Below are 24668 nucleotides of genomic sequence, written 5' to 3' on the forward strand. Positions count from 1 at the left end.
GACAAGGGAACTGACAATCTGCACAAAATACAGATGTTTGGGATGAAGATTTTATATTTTACTTTTCTAATCCGGGTGATACCAAAAACAGGACAAGAACAGAATAGTATGTGCTCACGTAAGGAAGAAAACTGGATTTCAGGACCAAAACTTGCAGGTATGCCCTATCCCTAGTATAACCCAAGTGAATGAGAAGAAACTGGGCATCTGTGATCCTGAAAGATCAGATACATCTAACTCCGACTGAGAGCCTGTATTCTGTTAGTTTCTGACACATGCACAATTGCTTTGTACTATACCCCATACGTCTGTAAAAGTTACCATTTCAGGAAATCACCCAAGTTCTAAACTGATTGAATAACTGCTTTCAAATCTGACATCTGGGAAGAACATGGACATGGGTTGGTTATCCAGAATCACTGACAGCAGCTTGCCAATCTCATAACTCAAAGAGAAGGACGCTTTCTTTTCCTTTAAGCTTTCAATAGAGACAGAATCACAAAGTGGCCCCATGGTTCATGAACTGAGAAGAGGGAACTTTCCCTCAGACCCCTCAGGCCTGCAAAAAGAGGTCCTTAAACACTCGGATATTATGAGAAGCAGAAAATATTGCAGGATTGACTCCAGAACAAGTATAACAAGTTACTTTCTATTTTTTTATGTAGATTTAGAGGGAAACTGAATATTCTTCCAAAAGCGTGATCTCCCAGTCTCTGCGGCATCCCTTCTGCAGTCCACCAGCTAGTAGCCTGCATATTAAGCAGGCAAGCAACAATAATCGTGGTATACCTTCTTTGAACGTTCTTTGTAAAATCTGAATCAAAACAGCAACATCTTCATTATTTTTTCAGCCCTGCCCAGATCAGCTACCACAGGACAGGTACCAGACGCTTGCCCACTTGGCTGGCGAACACTTCCAGGCCTTCGTCTACTGCAGATCACACTCATGCTAAAATTAACATTTCAAAAAGCTGGATAGTCCCTAGGCTACTACATTGAATCATGCATGCTTGTGCTTTACAGCAGAGGTCAGCTTTGCTAGTTTTCCTCACTGAATACCATTTAAACCAGTGGGGCTTTAGAGTGTGACCCTGATGGGTTCAAAAGCAAGACTTCATATAATCCTTGAAATCAAAGGCTCATTTTGATGAGGAGCACACTGCCACGGCTTTCACAGCATCTTGCTGCAGAGCAGATTGATGCAAAGAGCTGGAAAAGCAGAGCTCACACCTTCGTGGCAGTCAAGGCTGTGGCTACCAGAGGGATGGATGCTTCTTTCCAGGCAACTACTCAGTTGTGTGAGCTCTGCTCCGCTGAACACTTCACAGGTAGAAAAGATGTTGTAGAATCAACAACCCAAAGAATGACCCGATTGTGTCCAGTATGGCTCCAGGTGGAAGTCCTTTTGAAGGTTAAGCACAACAAACCTTATAGGGCACAGAAACAGCCTAGAAAAAATCTTGAGAATCACCTACACTGTGATGGCACCCACTGATTAACTTGAACTTTGAAGTAGCAAACTACCATCAACACACTACCCGTAGTAGAAGCAGGGACTATAAAAACTGTCGAGAGAAGTATGCCGGGCTAAACACCCATTCTAAGTCTCAAGGGCTGTAGAGCCTCCAAGGCAGCCTCAAGCTTCAGGTTGCATGGAGAAAGCAGATGGCTTCCAAGACACAAATAAATCTCCCACCATAGCTCATTACCTTCCTCCTAACCATGACTTTAAACTCATCTTATTATCTGGGATAGGTTGGTCACTTTCAGGAGAGGGTCCCACAGCCCAAATGCCTTGTACGCTCTCAAATCCTCACCCCAAAAATCAAAACTGTCTCTTCCTAGGGGCTGTGCAGCACTTTTCCTCTCTGCAGGACTGTCCTTTATAACTGAAAGGGGTTTTTTTGATACAGCTTTGCTTGTAGGTTAAAGGAGACTGTTTTCTCAAGGATTTTTTACTGCTGCAAAAGTACCTGAGCTGTCTGGGCATCATTCATCTGTACATGTTGCAGCATGAGCACGCATGGAAAGAAAACCGATGCATAACCAAATCTGATATTCCAAAAATCAAATGAAACCCCCAAAGTTCGTAAGATGCTATTACTTTAAGTATATTCCTTCTTAGTGCTGTTAGGATGACACAAAGAGAAGAGAATGTGTTTTTTTTAAAAAAAAAAAAAGTAGTAATGTGTTCAAGACAGCAAACACAACCCACTTTTAATCAGCTTCCTATCACGAAAGGGTGACAACCAACAAAAAAGGTGATAAATGCTGTGAGTGTGCTGGGGAAACTCAGAATTTCCTCCATTGACCATGGCATACAGCCAATCTTTTTCCCAGGAATTTAAATTGTTCCCAAATTTTAACTTGGAAACACTCAAAAATTAAAACATTTATATCAAATCAGTAAGTGGTTCTCTGGGTAAACTGCTATTCATGTGCTTAACACTGCCTGCATTTATACTAGAAAACTGTTTACTCTGATGCACCCCAAACAAGGAGGTGATAAATCATCTACTTATTATTTCTAAAAAAAGATAAGCAGTTTGGCCTAGCATAGAAACTGAGAAAAAGGCTGGTTACCGCACATTCTTTGGCAATCCTGGAGATCTTGCGCAAGTTGATAACAAGTGGGATGCATCATATAAAATAGGAAAAAAAATCACACTGATAGACAATAAGCATTTATTGATCTTTGGCTTTAGAAATTGTCTTATTTTGGATATGGGAAACACTATATAAAATAATGGAAGTTTTTTTTAAACCTAGAGTAAGTACTGTAAAACCGTATGTCCTTTTACAGTGCACAAATGCAAGACATGCAGAGAACAGGTAGGGATACTAAAATACTGTAGAGCATCACTGCAGTAGACATTAAACGTCTAAATGGGTCGATGCTTTACAAAGGCAAGCAAGTTGATGGGACAGTTGATAGCAGATATCACAATCTCTCTTAGAGTTGCTGTGGTATTACCAACTAAAAGTTATAAATTTAATTTCAATGATGTGTGCATATAAAAACAAAGTTAAATTATAACATTTCAACAGAATGAATGGGGATTAAGAAAGTATGGTCTTGCTTCACTTTGCAAAATTTACTGACGATAAAGGAATTTAGGTGTTTAGACAACAAACCAATTCTTGCTATTTTCACATTAATAAAATGCTGCCTGATACATGGTAACATGAAGCAAGAAAAAACCAGCTTCTTAAACACACTACAGCAAAAAAAGCAAAGCAATTTCTTACACATAGTGTAAGAAAATGTTTAGTAAGCTTACTGGAGCAAGTTTTCCCAAACAATGTACTATACACAGCACAGATTGCTACAGCCACTTTTTAGAGCTAAAAGCTCTAAATGCTTTTATAAGCCTTCCTCAGAGGAAGGCCTCCTTTGGCAGACCTGAGTCCGCAACACCATCTCAACTTACAAGCACTTCACATTTAGAATGCATAATTAACTCAAGAATGGGCAGCTGCTGTTTCCTCACTTCTTTAATCTCCCTGCTGAACCAGACCAGGCAGGTTTCACCTTCAGCTCTTGCCATTCTCAGAGGTGGGAAGTAGTTGAAAGGCAAGAGCAGTTTTGCTATTCAACACCATAACAGCATTCTACAAAATCAGTACAAGGTGTAACTTGTGCCCCTTTTTTTGACCTGCTCTACTCAGTGCCAGCCAGCCATGTTACAAATCCAGCTCTTTTGTACCCTTTGTGCCTCAAATCCACACGGATGTGGTGAACTTCAGTCTTTCCGAGCTCATGCAGAACTACTTACCTGGCTGAAGTCACCCATGTGCCTGTGCAACTGGGGCATAAGGAACACCCAGGGTGTCACTACAAAACTTTGTTGAAAGTCAACCCTTTCAGAATTGTGTAAGGCCGCTCCCCCAGTCATACAAAAAGAAAATGAATGCATAGGTCACAGTGGGTTGTTATATTACCAGTCAGGTAGCGGGCAAAGCTATTAGATTACCATTAAAGTAGTAGGAGCAGAAAAGATGTCTTCAAAACCTTATTTGCCTCCCATGTGTAATAACCCATAAAAAGACATTCTATATACTAAAACCTATAAGGAAATGATAATTTTAGAGCAAACCCCATTTTTAGGGCTAGCAGTCCTTGCATTTTCTTTCCAAAAGTTAAGCTTATGTTATGTAGCAAAATAACCACAAAGGTACATGGAAGAATTTTAAAGCCTGTCTTCTATGACACACGCTTAGGCACTTTAGTCTACAGGGTACAAAAAAAATGCAATGTTACTGTATGTTGTTTATTATTTGTAGTAGTTGTACCTAAGTATTATCCACAGTGACTTAAAAAAACCCCAAAAAACCCAAACAAACAAAAAACCACAACAAATGCCCATAAAACCCCAATCCAAAAGAAAGCAATCCCCAGCTTTTCCAACATGTGCGGCGCTTTCCTGTTCACAGACCCCAACGAACCTCTAAAGCATAAAGCAAACGACAATTTGTTTTGAAAGAGCAGGTAATGCAACACCAGTCAGGACAGGCCAAGATAATGCAACAACCATTTGACACCGTCTTCTCTGTGAAGCTGTAACTATAAAAATCGTATCTTAACAGTAACTTAGCAATAAGAGGAAGCTAGAATTTACATAAATAACACCAGAGTCTTTCCCATTTGGCAAATACTGAAAGAAGGGAGGGGAGTCTTTTGTTCTTAGGTTCGTTCTAGAATAGAAAGTAGTGTGTGCTTTTCACTTAAAAAGACAAAAAAAGGCTATTAACAGAACAACAACACTGAAGTTATGTGTGTTCCCAGCAACTAAGAGACATATTTAAAGTAAAATATTTACAACTTGGAGGATGTTCCCTGTGCAATTTGTAACAAGTCTACCTTATGAGAAATTTTAGACTTATATTATTTAATAGCATCTTTACATTAATATTTGCTTACATAAATGGAAAGACTGAAACATTAGACAAAGTTTCCTGTGATTGCTATTGCAGAGTATTTCCCCATATGTATTCTTCCTAGAAAATCCTACATACTGAAAACATGCAAGATTATTAACAATGGGACAAAGGAATGATTGAAGAAAGGAAAAATAAAAACTGTTTGTTGGCACATCATGACATGGGCATGAACTGTACTTATGAAGTAAAATTTTTGGTGCATTTTTCTTTGTCCTAGGGTTTTATCAAAAATACTATAAACATGCATTCTTGAAGCTTAGAACATATATGGGAAGCAGAGTTACAATGACAGAAGAACACAGAACAAAGATTTAAGCACAAGACATTTTAAGCCAGGTTTTAAAAACTACTTCGCAGCATCGTAAAATAAATAGAAATGGCCTACTACTAAGGAGTTTGTAAAAAGCTACTCTCAAAACTCTACTGAGGTGTTTGTTTTATAAATAGCAGAGTCATATGGATAGCATCTTGTTGAGAGAAATGCTGCAAATCCAAATAAGGATTCTTGATTGATCTGTGATCACATATGGAAGAAGTTTGGTATTTACAGGTAGATTTCACACTTCAATATGAAACTGCGTACTTGTTAATACTTCAGTCTGGACATCAAGTTTTAAAAAAATTTAGTGTATAAGTATTTGACTTCTAGCTGCAGGCACTGATACTAATTAAAAAAAGTAAAAGATGATCCATGGTATCAGGATTAAAAATAATTTCCATTAAAAATGCCATTGAAATCAAAGTTATAAAAATACATATACACTAGCATGCAAAACAATATCCAGTGCAGCATTACTCTCCTGGCAGTCCACAGTGAGAGGCTTGAAAAAGTTAAGTGCAGCATATACAGATGGGTCAGTAAGAGCAGCCTTGAAATAACATCTTGGCCTCACGATCTCACCCACAGAGGAGGAAGACCTTTCAGACTAGTATTAGGAGTGGAGATTAGACATGTCAACCATTTCCAGGCATGTACTGCCAAAGCCACAAAAGTATGGCAGACCTTCCTAAAGAAGGAGTTGCACAAAAATCTGACTGACTACTGTGCATCAGCTTGCTTAACTAGACCAGACATTTGGCTTCAACACTTGTTGCCTAGATGCTCTTTAGAGCAAGTATCAGTGAGGTCAAAATATTGTTCATCATTTATCATTTGGGCTTTACGACTTAGGCTGCAGATGCTGAAAATAACAGTCTTATTTACTCATAATGGTAAACATTCACATTTAATATTTAATTTAGGATACAAATGACCTGCTGTTGCTTTCCTCTATTACGACTTTGCTCAGCTGTAACAGAAAGACTTCTCCAAGATAACACACGGTTTTCTTTGGTCTCATTTTCATTCAACATCTTCATTTTCAACGTGCACTTAATTCTTCAATCTTAACTAAAACTTTCTAGTAACTTTGTAGTGACAAAATGAACTGTGGGGTTAAGTCTGGAGGTACTGTGGCGAACAAATAATGTGAAAATCGTGTCATGTGACAAAGCATGAAGCATAGTATTTAAAAACTGTTCAAAACCTTCTCTGGAGAAACAAGCTAATATTCAAAAGGAAAATGCAGGCCTTTGAGAATAAAGAGACATAAGGCCTTTTACCTTGTAGAGCCTTCCGACAGATTTAAGATCAGATAATTTAAATTTTCTATGTAGTACATCCAAAACCTCTCTTACCACTTAGCTGTAGTTACTGTGATAAAGTACAAAACTTTTAACTGTTCCTTTGAAGTTAGCTGAAATCTCTGTACTCATTACCCATTTTATAGGCTGAGGTTATGCTACCTAATTGTTGTACTGATGTATCTTGGTGGCATTTTTGTTGGGAGGTGAGCTTGACTTTACAACCCAGGTAAGCACGGATCTCTATTCACACATCTTGGCAGACTTGTGACTTAAAGGAGGATAAGAACAAATAGAAATAGAAAACAAATATTCATGCCATAGAAATGAATTTTCTAAAGCATGTCCTTCTGTACAAAGATGTTCTCTTGTACCAATACTACCTGGTTTTCCCCCGTTACTTTATCTGACGATTCTTATGAAAGAGAACTCTGGAAGAGGAAAAAACCTGTGCAACTAAAAATACCTCAAAACTTGGCAAATCTTCTAGCTTGAGAAGGTATCAACAGAGGACAAGTGCTGCCTGAGAAATTCACCTGCAAAGTGGAAGAACAGGCTTGTTTTGACCTATTCTCCTTTCCTAATCAACTTCTCCAAGCTCAGAAATAGCCTAAGTGTAATGTTTGGACTTCCCTGAACTTGCTGGAAGACTTGGATTTATCACTATCTTAATACTTTGTCTAAAGGGACTTCCATAATAAAAGTGCAGTCTTTAAACAATCGTTATCAAGTTTGTTCATATTTGAGCTGGAATTCAAAGCTATTTAAACCATTTAAGGGAACTAATCCTTAAAAAATAGATTAATTTAAACCAAAACAATTAAAAATCAAAGTACAGTCCTACTACTAACTTTTCAGTCCTGTTTTACTTGTGTTTCTATTTCTGCAAGATGCTTTCCACCCAGGTGCTGATAAAGGTCTCCATGAAAAAGAAAGCATTTGCTAGCTGCTGTTTTAAAGGAACTTACTAAAGAAGTGAGCAGATACTCCCTTGAAGCTTACATAACATACATGGAAGTCAGGACTATCAGGGTTGCTATTTTACTTTAAAAGTTACTTTTAAGCATATCAGGTACTTGTAGGAAGCATTGCTCACAACCATAGCAATACCCTCTAGTTTCACCATCACCTCACATTTCAAAGGCATTTATTGCTATATTTTAGTTTTTAGTAAGCCTCCAAGACTCATATAAGGATTAAACGGATCCAAAGAAAGACCATCTCCCACTCAGATCAGACTGACCTGAAGGTCAACCATTCAGTTCTGCAAAACAATGAAACAGCAATGGTCAGAAGCGTTGATCTGAACGTTAGCAACATCCATGTGCCTATTTTTCACTGTGATCAGCATGACATCTGAAGAATGACAGCATGAGCTCCCATCAAAAGCTCCATGAAGCTCAGCTACACACACAATCAATTACCTTTGCTGAATGCAATATAACTACAGTTCACTTTTACTTATGAGCTTCCAGAACAAATACCTATGCCAACAGAAACTCTGTTACTTAACATTATTCTGAAATCTTCTCCAGCACCCAAAGTTTATTCCTATCCTTCAGATTCCAACAACAGGTTACATCTCCTATATAGTGAGCTTCTTCAGCCAAGTTCACTATCAGAATCAAACTGTAGTACATTGTTTTATTTTCCTGAATAAAACATTAACATTGGATACCTAACTGAAAAGCTGGCCTTATTAATTCTATTAGTAATGACACATCTCAAACTAATAGGAAGTGGATCCAGTATGGCTGAACCTGTAATATTTTGCCATTTTATTCATATGAAAGACATTTCCTAGGAAAGTTTTGCGATCTGAATCTACAAGTCAAATATTTTTGTTTAGGCCAATTCATACAGTTAAGCCTTTGTCCCCAGTAGTTAGGAAAAGTTGGTGTGAAAAAACAAAGCTTGCAGCACCAGTAGCACTGAAATACTATACTGCAATGAAACTGTGAGAATCAAGCAAGGTGTTCCCAAACACATGCAGTAGGTACTAGCTGGTGTACATACATCTTTCCCTAGTATCAGCAAATGCAATTTAATAAACTAATGAATAATTTAAAAGGCATTCAACATAGTAAGACAGTTTATCACCAGCTTAAATTCTTGATTTTTTGCATTCATTGACTGTTTGTTTTCCCATATGGTAGGTTTGCTACTAATATTTAGTTAAGCTTTTCCATTTATAAATGCTTATTATATGCCAAAGCTGTACACAGATTCAAGAGAAAAAGAACAGTAACATAAAACCAGCTAGTATTAGTTAAAAAACCCACTGACCTCTGCAAAGTGTAATTTTTTTTTAAAAAGCTACTGCATATAAATTCCCATTCCTGTTTTGCAATTACACAAAACGTCTGTAACATTGTCACTCTACTTTTTGCAATGGTTTTATACTTGGAATCTATCCCTCCAGTTAGGCAAAATGCATAAAGTTAATGCTTTGTTCCTTCTTACTATAGCTGTGCTATTATACAGAAAATCTATTTTTGAAGCCAAGAGATATTAGTTGTTACTACATGGCCAAGGTAACACACATTAAAGTGGCAAAAGATGATGACCTGACAGAGCAGAAATTTCAAGATTAACAGTTTAAGTAGATCTTTTCTTCCAAAAGAGCATGAGTTCTTTAGTATAGCTAAGTACCTTTGAAGAGGCACCAAAAACAAATAGCCCTTTCAACTGAACTTTAAAAAAAAATTTAATTTTCATTTCAAAAGGGATCTTGAAATTACTAGATACACATACATCCCTCTCCCATGGCCCTGTAAGATACATTCAGTAATTTAAAATAAAGATTCCATATTTTATAACTTCATATATATTATATATCTAATATATAATATATATTTTATATGTACATCACACAGATACATACACTCTCAGTCAGCAGGATTAAACTGTTTTGTTTTAAAATGTTTGATTGGTGTCACTAATCTTCTATTTTGTGAATTCAATGGAATTTATCTACTACCTGAAAAGAAGAAATTTAAAAGATCCAAATGGAATCTGTGGATCAGTATTAGCACCAATATAGATGGCCATTACTTCAAAATAACTGCAGGGACTGAAATAATATATTTTTAATAACTCTCCTCTTACCGTACAAGCATTCCTGCAAAATATTTAGGCAGCAATACCTGTCAGGTTCATACATCTATTCCTGTTAAATTTAAATTTTATACAACTTTCCTTACTGTAATATACAGTATCTCTTTTTTCCTGTTGGAGTATTTCATTTTTCATGGAGAAAAGTGATCGATAGCTATCCAACAGAATTTTTTTTAAAATCCCCTCTCTCCTTCTATTGTATGGCTCAGTTTCAAGATTTAATCGATAGGCAGCCACCATCACTATAACCAGTACCCTTCTAACACAGTTCATTCACTGACTGTTGATGCTTAAAACACAAAGTTTTGAGGCTGGCTTGCTGTTTATGGAAACCAAGATACTCAGAGGTCGTATCTTTTCAGCATGCTCACCACCACCACACAATAACATCAGTCAGTCCTGATGTTGTAATTCAATTAGTTACCTACCATTTGGGTAACAAAAGTAAGAATATTCACCCTGAGAACACAGAGGAAGTGTTTAAAAAAAATTCTGATATGTTTTCTTTTCATATATAGTTTTCTTCTTTTCTCTTCATCTCCTCTTGGGTACCTGGGTTTGTAGCTAGTATTTGACCTCACACTTGCTTCGTCAGTTGACCTGTTCATGCCACAGTCAGGTACTGGTGATAGAAAAGCCCAAAAAGGCTTGTAGAAAAGAGGCAAGCAGCAATCCACCAGGTGAGGAAAGACAGGAGGCCCCGGAACAGGAGAGGAGTGAAAATATTCTTTAGGCTTCCCAAAGCCATTGTTATTTGTACTACAGTTACTTTCATCTTTCCATCAGCAGGTGGAGACTCAGAATAAACTGAACTGGGAAGCAGACTGTTTTCTACTGGAGTGTCCGCATTCAGTTCCGGGTAGATGCCCCAAGAATAATTACCTGTTAAAATGAAATGAGTAACAGATTTTTGTAGAATTAAATTTAAGCTCTGTTATTTCTATCACTCTATAGATCATCTCATTTATGTTTTTCACATACACACACACCAAAAATTGAAGTTTTTATAACTTAGTAAATACTAGCTGTATTCACCTGCATGGCTTCCTGACTAGTAAGCTATTACAGTAGGATTCATCTTACCTTTTGACATCCTAACATCTGTATGTGATACAGTTGCCTTGGGACCCCTGTCAGTGCTGGGTATGATTCATCTCACAGGATGTAGAATGTCTACTCCAGAATGGGATGAATCACAGCCTAATAAAGCCGTTCTCCTTCTGTTGACATTTTACAAAAAGAATGCCATGACTACATGGCAGGCTGTGAAAGACATCCCTCACAAGAAACAAAGAAAAAAAAAAACAAAACCAACAGGGTGACACAGATCTCTCAATAATTAAATGAACTCCATATTTCACAATTTCCATTCAAAAAGTCTACTTATGTTTGAAAAGCTGAAAAAAAAGTTCTTTAACATACGCTCATAAGGTTAAATCAACAATGCTTTATACAGCTCACTCTTAAAATAATTTTTAAAAGACAAGTATTTCCACGGAAGTAAACAGCTTAATTAGTTGTATTACACAATTTCTCAGAAATAAATCAAACAAATTAGCATACAATTGAAAAATGTCAGAAGCAGCAACAGAAGAGCTGCACATCAGTATGTTTTAAATTGCAAGAACCTACAATGTATTTCTGTATTGCAAGTACCCGTACATTCTAATACTCTTTAGTAAGCTGAAAATATAACAGCCCTGTGTAGAACAGAACACATTTTTGTTGATCCAATTTTGCCTACCTAGTGTTTTCAAGAGCAGAGTTGTGTGAAGGAGCATTACCAATGGTGCAACATACTGCAGTGCAATTACACAAAGATAATAGAATACCCGAGCCACCTGGGAAAACAGAAGAGAGTAATTCATGAGTTCTGGCTGATCAAAGCAAACCTTTATGAACATGTTGTCCTGGTTTCAGGAAAAACAAGATGTTTATTTAAAAAAAACTACTTATGCATTAAAGCTGTTTTAAAAGTTTTCTAGCACATCTTGACATGTGACATATTGTCTTCAAAAGACCTAATGAAGAAATCCCTATAATGAACTCTAGTTTCAGGACATTTACAAATCTGAGAGGAAGTGCTGAAAGGAAATAAGCAAAAGCATCAGTTCTGTTAAAACAAACAAAATCAATTTTGCTTCTGCCAACTGCATGTTCAAAGATTCCTATTTCAATACACTGGAATCAAAGCTAAATATATTTTTAATTTTTGAAGTCCCCAGTGATTTACAAACTAAATCCCATTTCAAAAATGAAGTAGTAGTCAGAGTCCAAAGCCTCATAAAAAGTAAATAAAGTTTGGTTAATATTTCAGTCCCTTTTCAAAAGTGAGATACTTTTAAGATTTCCAACTGTGAAACACCACTATTTTAAACACAATGACAAGATCATTTTTCATTAGTAGTTTATCCATAACAGCATTTAAATGGTTTTTATTTCAGGTATATATTATGGTTCATTGAAATCCACTCAGATTTATCCCTCCTGCTGCTCTCAATCTGTTCTATCTTTCTCAAGATTGTTACATTACATATTTTATATAAGCTATTGACCTAAAAGACTAGATCAAATAAAGAAGGAAAAAAGTCACAAAATCAATAGCAAGCAAGCAATGAAACAAAGCTAACTGGATTTTAGAAAGGACAGAATACAGGGTGGCAAAAAAGATGAAGGCAGACATGACATTTTTGGAAATACCTTTAAAACCTCAAAGGGCTTCATGATGAGCAAGCATCAAAAAACTAGCATGAGGAGAAAAAGTTGCAAGACACTGACAGAAGAAAAAGCATGAGACAAAAAATATTGTAAAATAGTTGATGGAATATGATAAAGAGAATGAATTAAAAAGTAATGATCCCTGTAGGGTGACAGATACGAAAGACTTTACTGGCAGAAGTTCCAGAAGAGGATAAAGCAGATATGACTAGTAAAACAAGACAGGACTTCATTTAGTGGCTCTGGCCTTCTCAGAGCAAAGATACAGAGATACTGGATAAAGAGATTTAAGAAACACCACACAGAGAAGACATTATTGTGTTATATATAGGATGAAAGCTCCCAGAACTAAAATTATGCATTCACAGCAATCAGCATGGCTCTCTCCTAAAGAGTTGCTGCTACTTGTACTTCCTAACCTGTTTTTTGAAGCAAATTGCTAGACCCTTTGTTTGTACACAACTATTGCATAATCCACTTACAACCTTCAGACACTCAGTGAAGCCAAGAATAAGATTATAAGTAATAATGACAATCCTAAGAGAGGGATCTTTGTCTTACAGTATACTTCAATATTCCTCCTGCAATACACCCCACCTCAGCAGGATCGTCAGGCAGCACTATCATGCAACACTAGAAATGTAGGTTTATTTTGCAGGCAACAAGCAACACTACTCCACAGCAAGCTTATGAATTTCTACCTCCTCAATTTGTGGATGGCAGATTTTATTTCTTTTCTTTTTTTAAAAAAATATCATTGCCACACTAACAAAATGGGCAGACAGTTTTGTGTATAGGCTAGTGCATTTGAGAGTGGCCTGACACAATTAAACGTGACTCATTTTATCCAAAATATAACCACCTTATTTTAAATTTTGCCTCAATTTAAAAACGATAGCTGGGATTAGGTAACTATTTTACCCTTCTATCTAAATTCAACATCTTTTTTTTCACATGTTGTAGTTACAGATCACTGTGCACTCCCCAAGATCTAGTCTGATGCTGAACAGAAACACATCGTATTTGTACATATTTGTAAAGAACAGTTCCTGAAGGGATCTTTTATAACAACTTCCAAATAAGACAAGCCATTTGCATAATATGGATAATACATGTCTGCATATTTTGGTTTGCAGAATTTCTCTGTAATGGTGCTATTTTTATAGGAGATATAGTTTAGGAAGCTTCATTCAGATTTTAGCTCTGGTGCCACAGAAGACATGACAAACTGAAAAAAAAACATTTCACCAGACAAAGCACTCCAAATATGTAACCTCAGTGCCACCATACTCACCATTTTCTGTAAATCAACCATACTTATTCTGCCAGCTTCCTTTTTCATCTGATCCACACTTTTCTGGGCTAAATTCAGATAGGCCTGCAAATGATGACGCATCATAGCCAACCGTAAAGCACACAACAGGATTATAATCCACAACCTCATGGTGTCAAATGTATCTTCTGACATTCTGTAGATAAAAAAAAGGGTAATGCTGTTTTCCAAAGGTCACCTACTGCTTCAGAATTATTTGTTTGTATGATCTGTAAAGAAATCTTGAAGCATGTTGTCAGTATTACACAATCTACAGTTATAAATTCACGTGCAAGTAATATTCACTTTTGCCTCTGCCTCTGTCTCTACTGCTACTTCTCACAGTAACCCTATTGTAGCATTTGATCCAAACAGTATCAGTTTGCCTGTAAACAAGAACAGCTCTTCAATGCTTAAATTCTGAGTAATGAGGACAGGACACTAAAAAGCAAGCTCACTCAGATAATTACAGGTTTTGAGGCACAAAGTTCTAGATAGCAAATGTGTACTTCAGTTGCCTTAGATACCCTGCTATAGCACAGTCCTCATTTTAAAATAAACTGAGGAACAAATGGAAGCACAGAATAGTATATTTGCAACTATTTATGTTCAGTGGTCACAGAATCACCTTAGAAGCATATCTCAGACCTAGAAAGTAATAAAAGTGTCAGCCAATCGTATCTGTTTCAAGTCTGTTTGAATTCTACTATTTTGAATTAGCTAGACTAATGGTGACAATGACAATCACCTATGCTACTTCTGTAATATTTATTTCAGCTACCATTCTTACTGAAAATTCTCTCTCTTTTATATTTTAAATATTTCAGCTATCAATTCCCTATGCACTTCATCTACATGTAGATCTTATGACAAATCACTTAGGTCTGTTCTCATTCCAATGTATCTTGACTGTCTTCAGTGAAAACACTCTTCTACACCAATATGTAAGATACAAGGTTCCGGAAGGTGGCAGTGAGGTGGTATTCCACCCCTAGGAAAAACAACCCATCACTGCCAAGAAGATGCCAGAAGATAGCACCTTTTGGGAACCCCCACCTTAATGTTCAACATTCAGCGACTAATTCTCATTCTTCTGAAATTACAGAAGCTCTGTAGAGCTCAGCTGCAACTTCCACAACACCTTTGACAGCAGGTGCTATTAAATTTTAAGTCTTTCACATTTCTATGACTTTCACAGGGCACTACTTAGACTTGTGGTTTTGTTCTCAATACCCCAGAAAGAATTTTTAAAGGGAATCTTACAAAGGGATGCTCTCTTTGCCCAAAGGTGGGTTCATAATGTAGTCCTTAGTGATTGGTTTTACCCACAGTAGAACCATAAATAAAGGTGCCAAGAAGTTTATATGTAGCAATATTCTGAAAGAAAAAAAAAAGGGGGGGAAGTTATTAAATACAAACAATTATCATACTGTTGAAACTGGGGGTACAGATTCAAAAGGAGAAATCCAAATTTTAAAATAGTTGGGAGAAAGGTAAATAAGAAAATTACTTCCCTATTTTGTAGGTATGACTTACGTTTCAACAAAACAATAGTATTACATACTGTGAAATCACACTGGTTGTGGCTTTAAGAAAGTCCTCTTAGAATATCTGAAAACTTGATTTATTCCAAACAATCTAACCAATGGAGCTACCCGCATTATGCCACACTATAGTAAAAGACAGTTGTTGAAAATTTCCATATGAAGGCATAACACCAAACTGCACTAGCTATTACAGTTTTCATCTACAGAGTCAGCATCTTAGGTGGATAACTACGGGAAATATGCTGCTATATTACCTTTTTTTTGTTTTATTAAAAATGTACTCAGCTTAATTTCGATTACCTATGTAGACCAGGAGAAACAGTTCTCAGAGGTCAGATCTCCAGAACATTTTTACTTAGGAACCTTGACTAAATTAAACTCGGTACTTACATTCAACTAAAGATACTCGGCCAAAAAAAAAACCAGTACAGCTATTCCTTTTTAAAAGCATTGTACGAAACTCCACAGTTAATGTAGAAGTAGTACTCTTTCGCAATCTTTGAGTACAAAACAGACATCAGAATTTAAAAAGAGGAGATATTTTTCTGGAGCTTTTCCTGAAATTAATATTTTTCTTCATTTCTGAACCCCATATCCCAATTATTTTTCACTACTAAAATGAAAATAAAACAGTTGAAGACTTCAGTGCTGTAGATTTGGTGGTTTTGCTAGTGCAATGCTTCCTCACTAACAGAATCAGCTTGTCTATACTTCCATCTCCAACCAGAGTGCCTCTACACTACGGAAAAAAATTAGGTAATCAAAAGTTATTCTAAAGAACACAAGACCTTAATGATTTCAATGTCAAGCTTCCTAAAACCATTAAAATTTTTGCATGTTTCTGAAGATGCCATCACACACATATAAATCATTGGTTTCAGAAAAAGAAATAAGCACAGATAGTTATTCAGTGTTGCTAGGAAACACGACAGCATCAAAGAACAGTCCAAAGTATTTCAGTAACTTGTGAAAGCATTTCACCTGAACTTCTACTTATTTAAGATACCCTACTGAGTTAACGGACTGGAATGTGCCAAAGGGTTGCAAGAATCCCTTTCTGCTTATTTGAGTACAGTGAGAAAGGCTGAAAGACTCTTGAAGCAGGCTCTGGAAAATGAAGGAATGTGTACGAAAAGGGTACAAATTCATTAAGAAGGCTCCAAAATATATGCAGGGAAGAATATTGCTGCTAAAGAAAAAAATCAAATTGGCTACCAAAACTAAAAGGGACACCAGATTACTTTGTTTACCCAAAAAAAACTTACTCCCTATATACATGGAAGAACCACACAAATAATTTTGAAATTATTAGTGAAGTAGTTGTTAATCATTAACTATTCTTTTTTTTTTTTTTTTTCCTTTGGTCAGTGTTCCCTGTAAGTTCGTCCCCTTTTTTTTTATTCTGTGTTTTGGCAGGGGGTGGTTGTTTTTTTGGTGGTGGTGGTGGGTTTTGGGGGAGCTTGGAGGATGGTGGATTTTTTGGGCAGCTTTGGGGGCTTGGGGGTTTTGTTTTGGTTTGGGGTTTTTTTGTAGTTTTTTGGTTGGTTGTTTTTTTTCCCCAAAAGTAGACCATGTATTTGACTGCAGAGAAAGGCATTGTTTTCCCACACACAAATTAGAGCGCTTTGTATCAGTGACATGTCATCGTCATTTACTACTCCCCTTTAGTCACTGTCAAACAACTGCAAACAGTCAATAATGATCTACTGATTGATAAAAACACATCACTAAGGGCAAATGCTGATTTCTTCAGGTCAATTAGAACTAAGAATCACTTGGAAATGATTCTTTGTTTATAACTGTATTACCCAATTACATTGATATCTGACCAAATTTTAATCCATTTAACATAATTTTTGTATTATTCCAGTTGAATAGTCAAAGTATTACAGACTCTTGAAAATAATTTGCTTAGTGTTGCACAAAGTTATCTTCAACAACCAGTTCTAATATCCTCTAAACTTGAAGGTAGAGGAGATTTCGTTTTCATAACACCATTCTAGTGGATATTAATTACCCTGTTAGTTCTTGATTAACGAACTTCTGTTTCAAGGATTTTGTATTTCTGCCTAGTATGTCATGTTCACGGATCAAGGAAGATGTTGGAAAATTAGAGGATACTTACAGAAAAGGCACAAGAAATTTTAAAATACTGAGAACCATAAAAATCAAAACCTACACAGTTTACTTCATTCAGCTAAAAAGAACAGATTAGGAAGTGACTCAGTCACAGTTTATGCATAGACAGAAACTAACAGCAGATATTACAAAAGTCAACAGCTTGCAGCTGTAGCTGGATGAATTCAACTACAATAAGTACAAGTATAACACAGAGTACTTGGTTATAAATTCCCAATAGTGAAGGACCCACTTTAAACATAGATTAATTTTTAAGATGGGCTTTTGGGGAGGAGGGGGAAGAAGAAAAATTGCAGTATGAACATACGTAATTTTCTATCAGAAAATATAACGGTTCTCTTAGGAACATGAATAAACAATCACAATGGCCTGCGCTGCAGAATCTGTCATTAACATGTACTAAACACCAAAGGTGATCTAAGACAGACATTTGGAGTTTCTCCTTCAATTAGAGAACGCTGAAGAGAAATAGTTCAATTGGAGAAAGCATTTTACTACCAAACTCAAGGATGGATCAAAATGAAAATATTCCTTTAAAATGGTATTAACATCTGACCCTTATTAAATATTCTGGGTCATCTTCTCTTTGTGTCTTACCCTACATTTATTAAAGGCATGATGCTCACCTGGAGGTGGGTGTGGAAAAAAAAGGCTGTGGTTGCACCTCTAATTCCTGGCAGCTATCTTAACTTCCAAAAATATATGACCGGAGAAAGCAAGCAGTAAGCAGAAACATTCATGGTGGAGCTCTTGCATGAGGAAAGGAAAGCTCCTTTAATTGGGACTCTAATGACAAGGCAAAGAATGTAACAGACTGGCAGAGCATAGGTTGAGCAGAAAGAGGCAGGTGGCAAGTCTGCTCAAGATACGAAAAGCAGGCAGCAACAGAAGTCTTAGTCACTACCTTCCTGTTGGAACAGTTCGCTTTGTTTATTTTCAGACATTAAAAATTTAAGACTGTGTAGCATATACCTATGTGCATGTATTTTCTCTTACTGTGTTATTTTTTCTGTTGCTAAATTCAGAGCATCCAGATGCATTTGAGCCAGTCGCAAGCCAGGGAATGTCAAAAAAGCACCAATAAGTGAACACAGAACAGCCAGGAACAATTTGAAGGTTAGTTTAGACACAGGACCCCTAAAAGAAAAGAAAGGAAATAAGCATTTTCTTGGGGAAGAAGTTGGGGGGGGGGCGTGTCAGAGTCTACTTTCAACTCAACAGTATCTAACATTTAATAAAAAAAGCAAACAGTATTCTATAGTTTTACTCTGGAATACTAGCATTATTACAAAACAATCATGAGTTAAAATAAAAAAAACCCAAAACCTATTTATTTCCCAGAAAACCAGAAAACCTAAGCTACTGCCTATAAGATGTTGTTTGTTAGTAGAGAAGAACAAAAAAGGAATAATTTTATATTGTGATTAACAACAAATTATACAACCAAAATAGCTAATAGAATTAATTTAATTATGGTGTTTTTTAGAGAGGAACAGATGCATTGTAAGTTTAACTGGTCAAACACAAAATCAGTATTTACGTTATACTACTTACGTTCTAATTTTATCCATCAAAAAACTCTAACAAACTGTTATGACTGCAGTTTTTCACAGATTTATCTAAAACATACATGTGGCCAATTAATGTATCTCTTCCAAGTTATTAAAATAGTTTATTTTAATGAACTATGGAGTATATTAAAAAAATTACAGAAAAAATTATACGATTAAATACATCACAGAATTAACAAACACTGGATTATAGAAAAAAACCCAAGTGATGTAACTAACACAGATTAAAGAGGAACAAAAACAAATCTAGTGATCCACATGAGTTTCAGATTATTTCTTAATCTATGTCATAATAAACTACCAAGAGACACCATTAGCAACTCAGTTGCTGCTGTAAACAGCCAAAGCACTGCAAAAGTTCAAAAATAAATAAACACTTAACAGGGAAATTAATACAGAAGTTAGTAAACTTGCCATAGCTTAGGAAAAGCAGAGTGAAGAAAGACTAAGAAACACATGGGATTCAGTTAAGGGTTTCCCATGAGTTTATTCATACATGACACACTAATCTTTGAGGAAACTTCTGTTCCTCAAAAATAAGGAGATTCCATAGCTTCTGCACAATACTTGAGAACTTCCAAGCAAGAAAGTTCAAAGTTGCACTCCCACAGTGATGACATATTCCATAAATGCATTTTAGAGCATGTGTATAAGAAAAGAATTGTAAGAGGAAATCCATTTTCCAATATACAAAGGCTGTTTACAACAGCAGTTGTGTATTTATGTAACATCACAAGCTATGGCATGTTCCTTTGACAGTCTACACAAAACTTGGATGTCCTGTAGCAAGCAGATGTTTTTGCATAATAGGAAAATACTATTGCAACCCGGACACAGGACTGAACACTAAAATTTACTCCTAATGCCAACTTTATCACAAGCTCCAACTGTAGCTTTTGCAGACTCATCCGCTTGCATACCACAGGAACAGCAAAAAATACCTATCACCTGTTTTAAGCAATCCTTGCAAAGCTGAAGGGAATTACCATGAAAAAAATGTTCATAGTTTTGAAGTGTTTTTTATGAACTACAACCAAAATGTCAGGGTAGAAACTACCTCCAAATTAAAAGGAGAAAACACAAATGCAACTTAAGTTACTTGTGTTAATTATATTCATTAACCCACCTCTTCACATTATTATAGACATTACAAGCATCTCCAAGAGCAAAACATGCAAGACAAATGCTTGCTAAAGAAATCCAAGTGGTTCAGTTATAAATGCGCACATAAAAGACAAATGTATTTCTAGACACTTACTGGGATTCCAAACCTTGCTTTTCAAGAAACTGCATAGCACTTTCTGAGAAATTCGAGAATCCTGCAGAGATACATATATGATATGTATTTTATCACAGTACAAATGCAGAATCCCTTCTTTGAAATAAAATTCTAGGTAATTAAACAAATTTTCATACGTCTAGCATAGCTCTTTCATGTGCTAATTAACATGCCATAATGCAATAAAACTTGTTTATTAACATCTCTCATATTTGTACACTTCAGGAACATCGATAAAATTATTTTTTACAAACTTAAGTTGTTGGTGTTTTTTTCAGTAAAGGAGTTTCACTTTACTATGAAAGGCAAAATGGATTAAATGTAAAACTGGAAGGCAAATATAACTAAGAAAACAACCAACCTAGGCAAAGACTACACTATTTAAAAGAATGCAGAGAAAATATACTGAATATCCCTCAGAATCTTCACTACAAAGCAAAATTTCTTAGAATTGTATGACATACAGAGTTCATTTTAGTACAGATATTCTCAAAAACACCAAAAAGACTGGAAATATATTCTTCAGGTTATGCAATCACTGGAGCTGTTGCAAACACTAAAAAAAGGAGTTACCTGATTCCAGTCCAAACTCTAGATAGTTTTCTGTCACAATGAGAATTGTCATTGCTTTCACAAAGAAGAAAAAACCAAAGGTGACACAGACTGATCTTTCACCTCCATCCTCTACTTTGAAATAATGGGTTGTCAATGAAAACAGTACCTTACTACACAAGAAAAAGGTCAAGGAAAATTAAGTTTGTAAAATAACTGTATTTAAGAATTGTAAATTTGTATTTTGGTCATCTACACTAGGGATATTCTATGATGCGCAGCTTTTTTAAAAAAGTAATACATGTTCAGCCAATTTCAGGTTAAAATTACAGAATACTGTAAAGCATAGTAATCACATAATGGGTAGCCAGGAATACACTACTCTGGAGTATAGTTTTGATTTAAGCCTACTTACAGTCAATTGCAGCAATATTCACTATCAACGTAGGAGAATTAAACCACAGCTTAAATGTAAATGATTAGATAATCAAAAGTTACCTCAAACAAAAAATAAGACAATTATTATCTTCAATGCAAAATATTGAGCTAAATGAAAAATATTCCATCAAACCATGTAACCCAAGATTTAATATATCTTAATTTCAACATCCAAAATATTACTTTTGAATGCAACAACTGTGATGGCAGGGAAGCAAATAAACACATTTTAACCACAGAGAAGCTACACGTGTTCTTCCTGGATGCGCAACCCTAGGGTATACATACAAACAGCAAGAACAGGATGCTGCAACAAGCGCTTCTACCAATAATGGGATAAAATTTCTCAGTTATGGGGATTTCTGCTCACAGGCAGTGTAGACCTACCTTACAAGAAACTGTGACAAATGGCATGGGATTGTTGCTTAGATTATTATGTGACTGTTTACTAAACAGAAAACATACCAAAAGATGAAAGTTACATTTCTCTACTTTCATATACACATGTGTGTGAGTTCTCAGCTACCAAAGATAGTGAAAGAGCAGCACATTTCGTATTATCTAGGAAAGAAAAATGTATCCCATGCTCATCTTGGAAAAAAAAAAGCCACCAAACTTGAAAAAACCTATATAGCCTGGTATGATATATTAAGTCCTTTCATGTAACCCCAGTGCCACAAACACAAACATGGAAGACATCATCTGCTCTCTTATCAAGCCCTTTTTAAAATGTTGTATTGAGCATTCTCCTTTTTAACACATTTCTAAACATAATTAGCTCCAAAGTTAAACAGTAGATTAGGATAATTTTCTCATGCTATATTGTCAGCTCTTATTACTATGAACTGCATCCCATTATAACTGATATTCTTTTTTAAATGGCTGGCAATATCCAGTCCATATTTAAATACAATACTTGGAGATCATTCCAGACATTACCTGCTTTGAAAAAGGAAAAAGAAAACTTCAAGTGTAAACTGTACCCTTTTTTTCCACTATGCAACAACATATTCATTCATATTTGAACTTTTTTTAATACTGGAAGTATTTTAAGATGTAGATTACATGAAAACATGTTTTAGAGTATCTGTTCAGTAAAACATTTGAACAGTCATCAGTTAATCTCTCAAGAACAATTATGCAATATTGCACTTCATTAGGCAGCACATATTTAACATACGCGTTGCTGCATTTCATGTATATGCAGTGAGGTACTCATATACACACAATGAAGTGGCCTAAGCACAGCGTCTAATAATTCTACGTTCACAGTAATCAACGTAAGCTCCCTTCATACCTCACAGAAACTGATATACCTAAAGGAAGACTCATCCTAAAAAGAGGTACATAATAGGTCATATACACTGTGTTCTGGAAAGGTCTCTTTCTCTAGTAATACATTCTTAAAGCAAATGTCTTTTTATAGCTAGGAACACTGATCACAAACTGAAAACACAGTAATTTCAAATCAAAAGTACTAACCTAACCTATAGACAGATTTATAACCCTCAAGACATTTCATGTTTTCAACTATGGATTGTGCCTGAAGGATGTAGAAAAAGCAACCGGGAAAAAGAAAGCATAGTGACAGTAAATTCCAATTACAGTGCAGATTCAAACCCAATATATAAATTAATGATTATGCTAACCATATGTGACTGAAACTCTCTGTTAGTTGAATAACCACCACTGCTACCTATTTTAGGGATGGAGAAAATCGAAGCATTATGGCTGGCTTCATCACTTCCTTTCACTGCCTGACCCACATTTCAGAACCCACTGCAGAAATAATTTGGGAGTATACAGAACGATAATAGATTCCCCCACACCCCACACCACACCTTTTATTACTTTTTTTTGGTCACAAAATGTGATATGCCTGTAGAATTTATGGAATACACATTTACAAAAATCCTTTTATCTTTTAAATTGCTGCAATTTTGGATTTTTAAAATCATGTAGTCTGCTTGTATTTATGCACCAAAAAGATCCATTTTCTGTTTCTATTAAAACACATCAAACTTTTGCATTCACAATTGAAAACCAAGTAAACTCCTCTGTATTATTTCTAATTGCATGGATGTAGAAAAAAATATGGTTTAAGGCTTAGAGGTTATTTTAAGGTATCTGATTACTGACTTTCCCTAGATCAACCTTCAGTCAGGTTAACAAAAGTCTGTCGCTTTCCTTTGCTATGCCATCCATACGTTTTTCAAAAGTAGCCAGTAAAATTTACTAACCTACCAATGAAATCAAGTTACTTAAACCTTTTCAGGTAAGAGACAGCTTCCCAGCTGAGAAGTACCTTACTTTTGCTATACTGCCTTAATTTTCCTAAATACCTTGCCTCTGCAACAGAAACAATTGCATACAACACTGTTTAAAGGTTTACAGAAAAAAGTTAAGCAACCTGACTTACTCAGTTGTTCTCAGTGATGAATTTTAAATAGTTGTATTAAGTATAGTAAATTAAATTAGGCACACGCCACTATTAAGATGGATCATCTCTAAGTGTTGTCCATCTTATTCTTATCCTCATGCACATTCTTCCTCCCACCAATAAAGCCTTTTGTTATTTTACAAACCAAATCCTTTGCAAGTAAGCTGGTTGAAACTGCTGCATGGAACATTGGGATCAATAATTGTTTGTTAATATTCAATATTTGTTCTCACAGAAGCCACCTTTCCAAATTTCAAAACAACAGATATCATCAATCTGTGAATATTTACTATCTGCTAAATAATAATTTAAAAAATAGTAATTAAAGCATTGTCGCCTACGTCACAATTAATTTCCACAAACATTAACATTACTTTTGCAAGAAACATTGCAAAACCACTTTTTGAGCCAAAATTCACAACCAGCAGGCCATGACCAATAATCTGGCTTAAAAAAACACTCAAGATCTTTGTTTTACATGATCTTTTGTTAGTCTTCTTCAGGTACTGGAAACTTTTCAGTGAGTGCAGGTTATCAGCATTAAAAAAATGATCAACCAACACAGTATCCTGCAGCCTTTCAAAAATATTAAACACTGAGCAGGTGGTAGAGCAGGTCTTCTAAATGCTGCCTCCATGAAACATCTTCAAGTCTTCCTGAAACTATCTAGCCATTAACAATTTATTTTTCTGTTCTCCTAAAAATAAGAGAGTTCCCTATCCTGGAACTACTGATCCACACTACCATCTGTGAGGCTGGTATTGTTCACACTGCAGTCCAGCAGAACAAGGGACACATGCAGACATTCCTGCCCTAGCCTTACGGTGGGTAAGCTGAGCATGAGCTGCCACTTGAGCATCTACCCAGTCTGGCAGGGGAATCTGTCATCTTTCACCGAGGTACCTGCTAATGCAGCTGCACAAACATTTCAGCACACTGAACGTGTTTAAAGTTAGCTTAGTTGTGCCTAGCACAACTACCATCAGTGTAA

General features: G+C 35.9%; 1 protein-coding gene across 1 annotated transcript in view; it reads right to left on the minus strand.

Annotated features, from left to right (window-relative positions):
• Nucleotides 1-10285: 10285 nt before the first annotated feature.
• TMEM161B (transmembrane protein 161B) overlaps nt 10286-24668 on the minus strand; it is a gene marked incomplete at its 3' end in the record, with an annotated part of 33330 nt that continues 18947 nt past the window's right edge. The window contains exons 5-11 of the mRNA XM_082012786.1: nt 20821-20972; nt 20227-20287; nt 18394-18534; nt 14975-15088; nt 13694-13868; nt 11426-11522; nt 10286-10563 (exon numbers count right to left, since the gene is read on the minus strand). Coding sequence (XP_081868912.1) covers nt 10286-10563; nt 11426-11522; nt 13694-13868; nt 14975-15088; nt 18394-18534; nt 20227-20287; nt 20821-20972 — 1018 coding nt within the window. The remainder of the gene's footprint in view (nt 10564-11425; nt 11523-13693; nt 13869-14974; nt 15089-18393; nt 18535-20226; nt 20288-20820; nt 20973-24668) is intronic.

This window comes from Phaethon aethereus (genome assembly GCF_964289735.1).
Source record: "Phaethon aethereus genome assembly, chromosome: Z".
Classification (NCBI taxonomy): Eukaryota; Metazoa; Chordata; class Aves; order Phaethontiformes; family Phaethontidae; genus Phaethon; species Phaethon aethereus.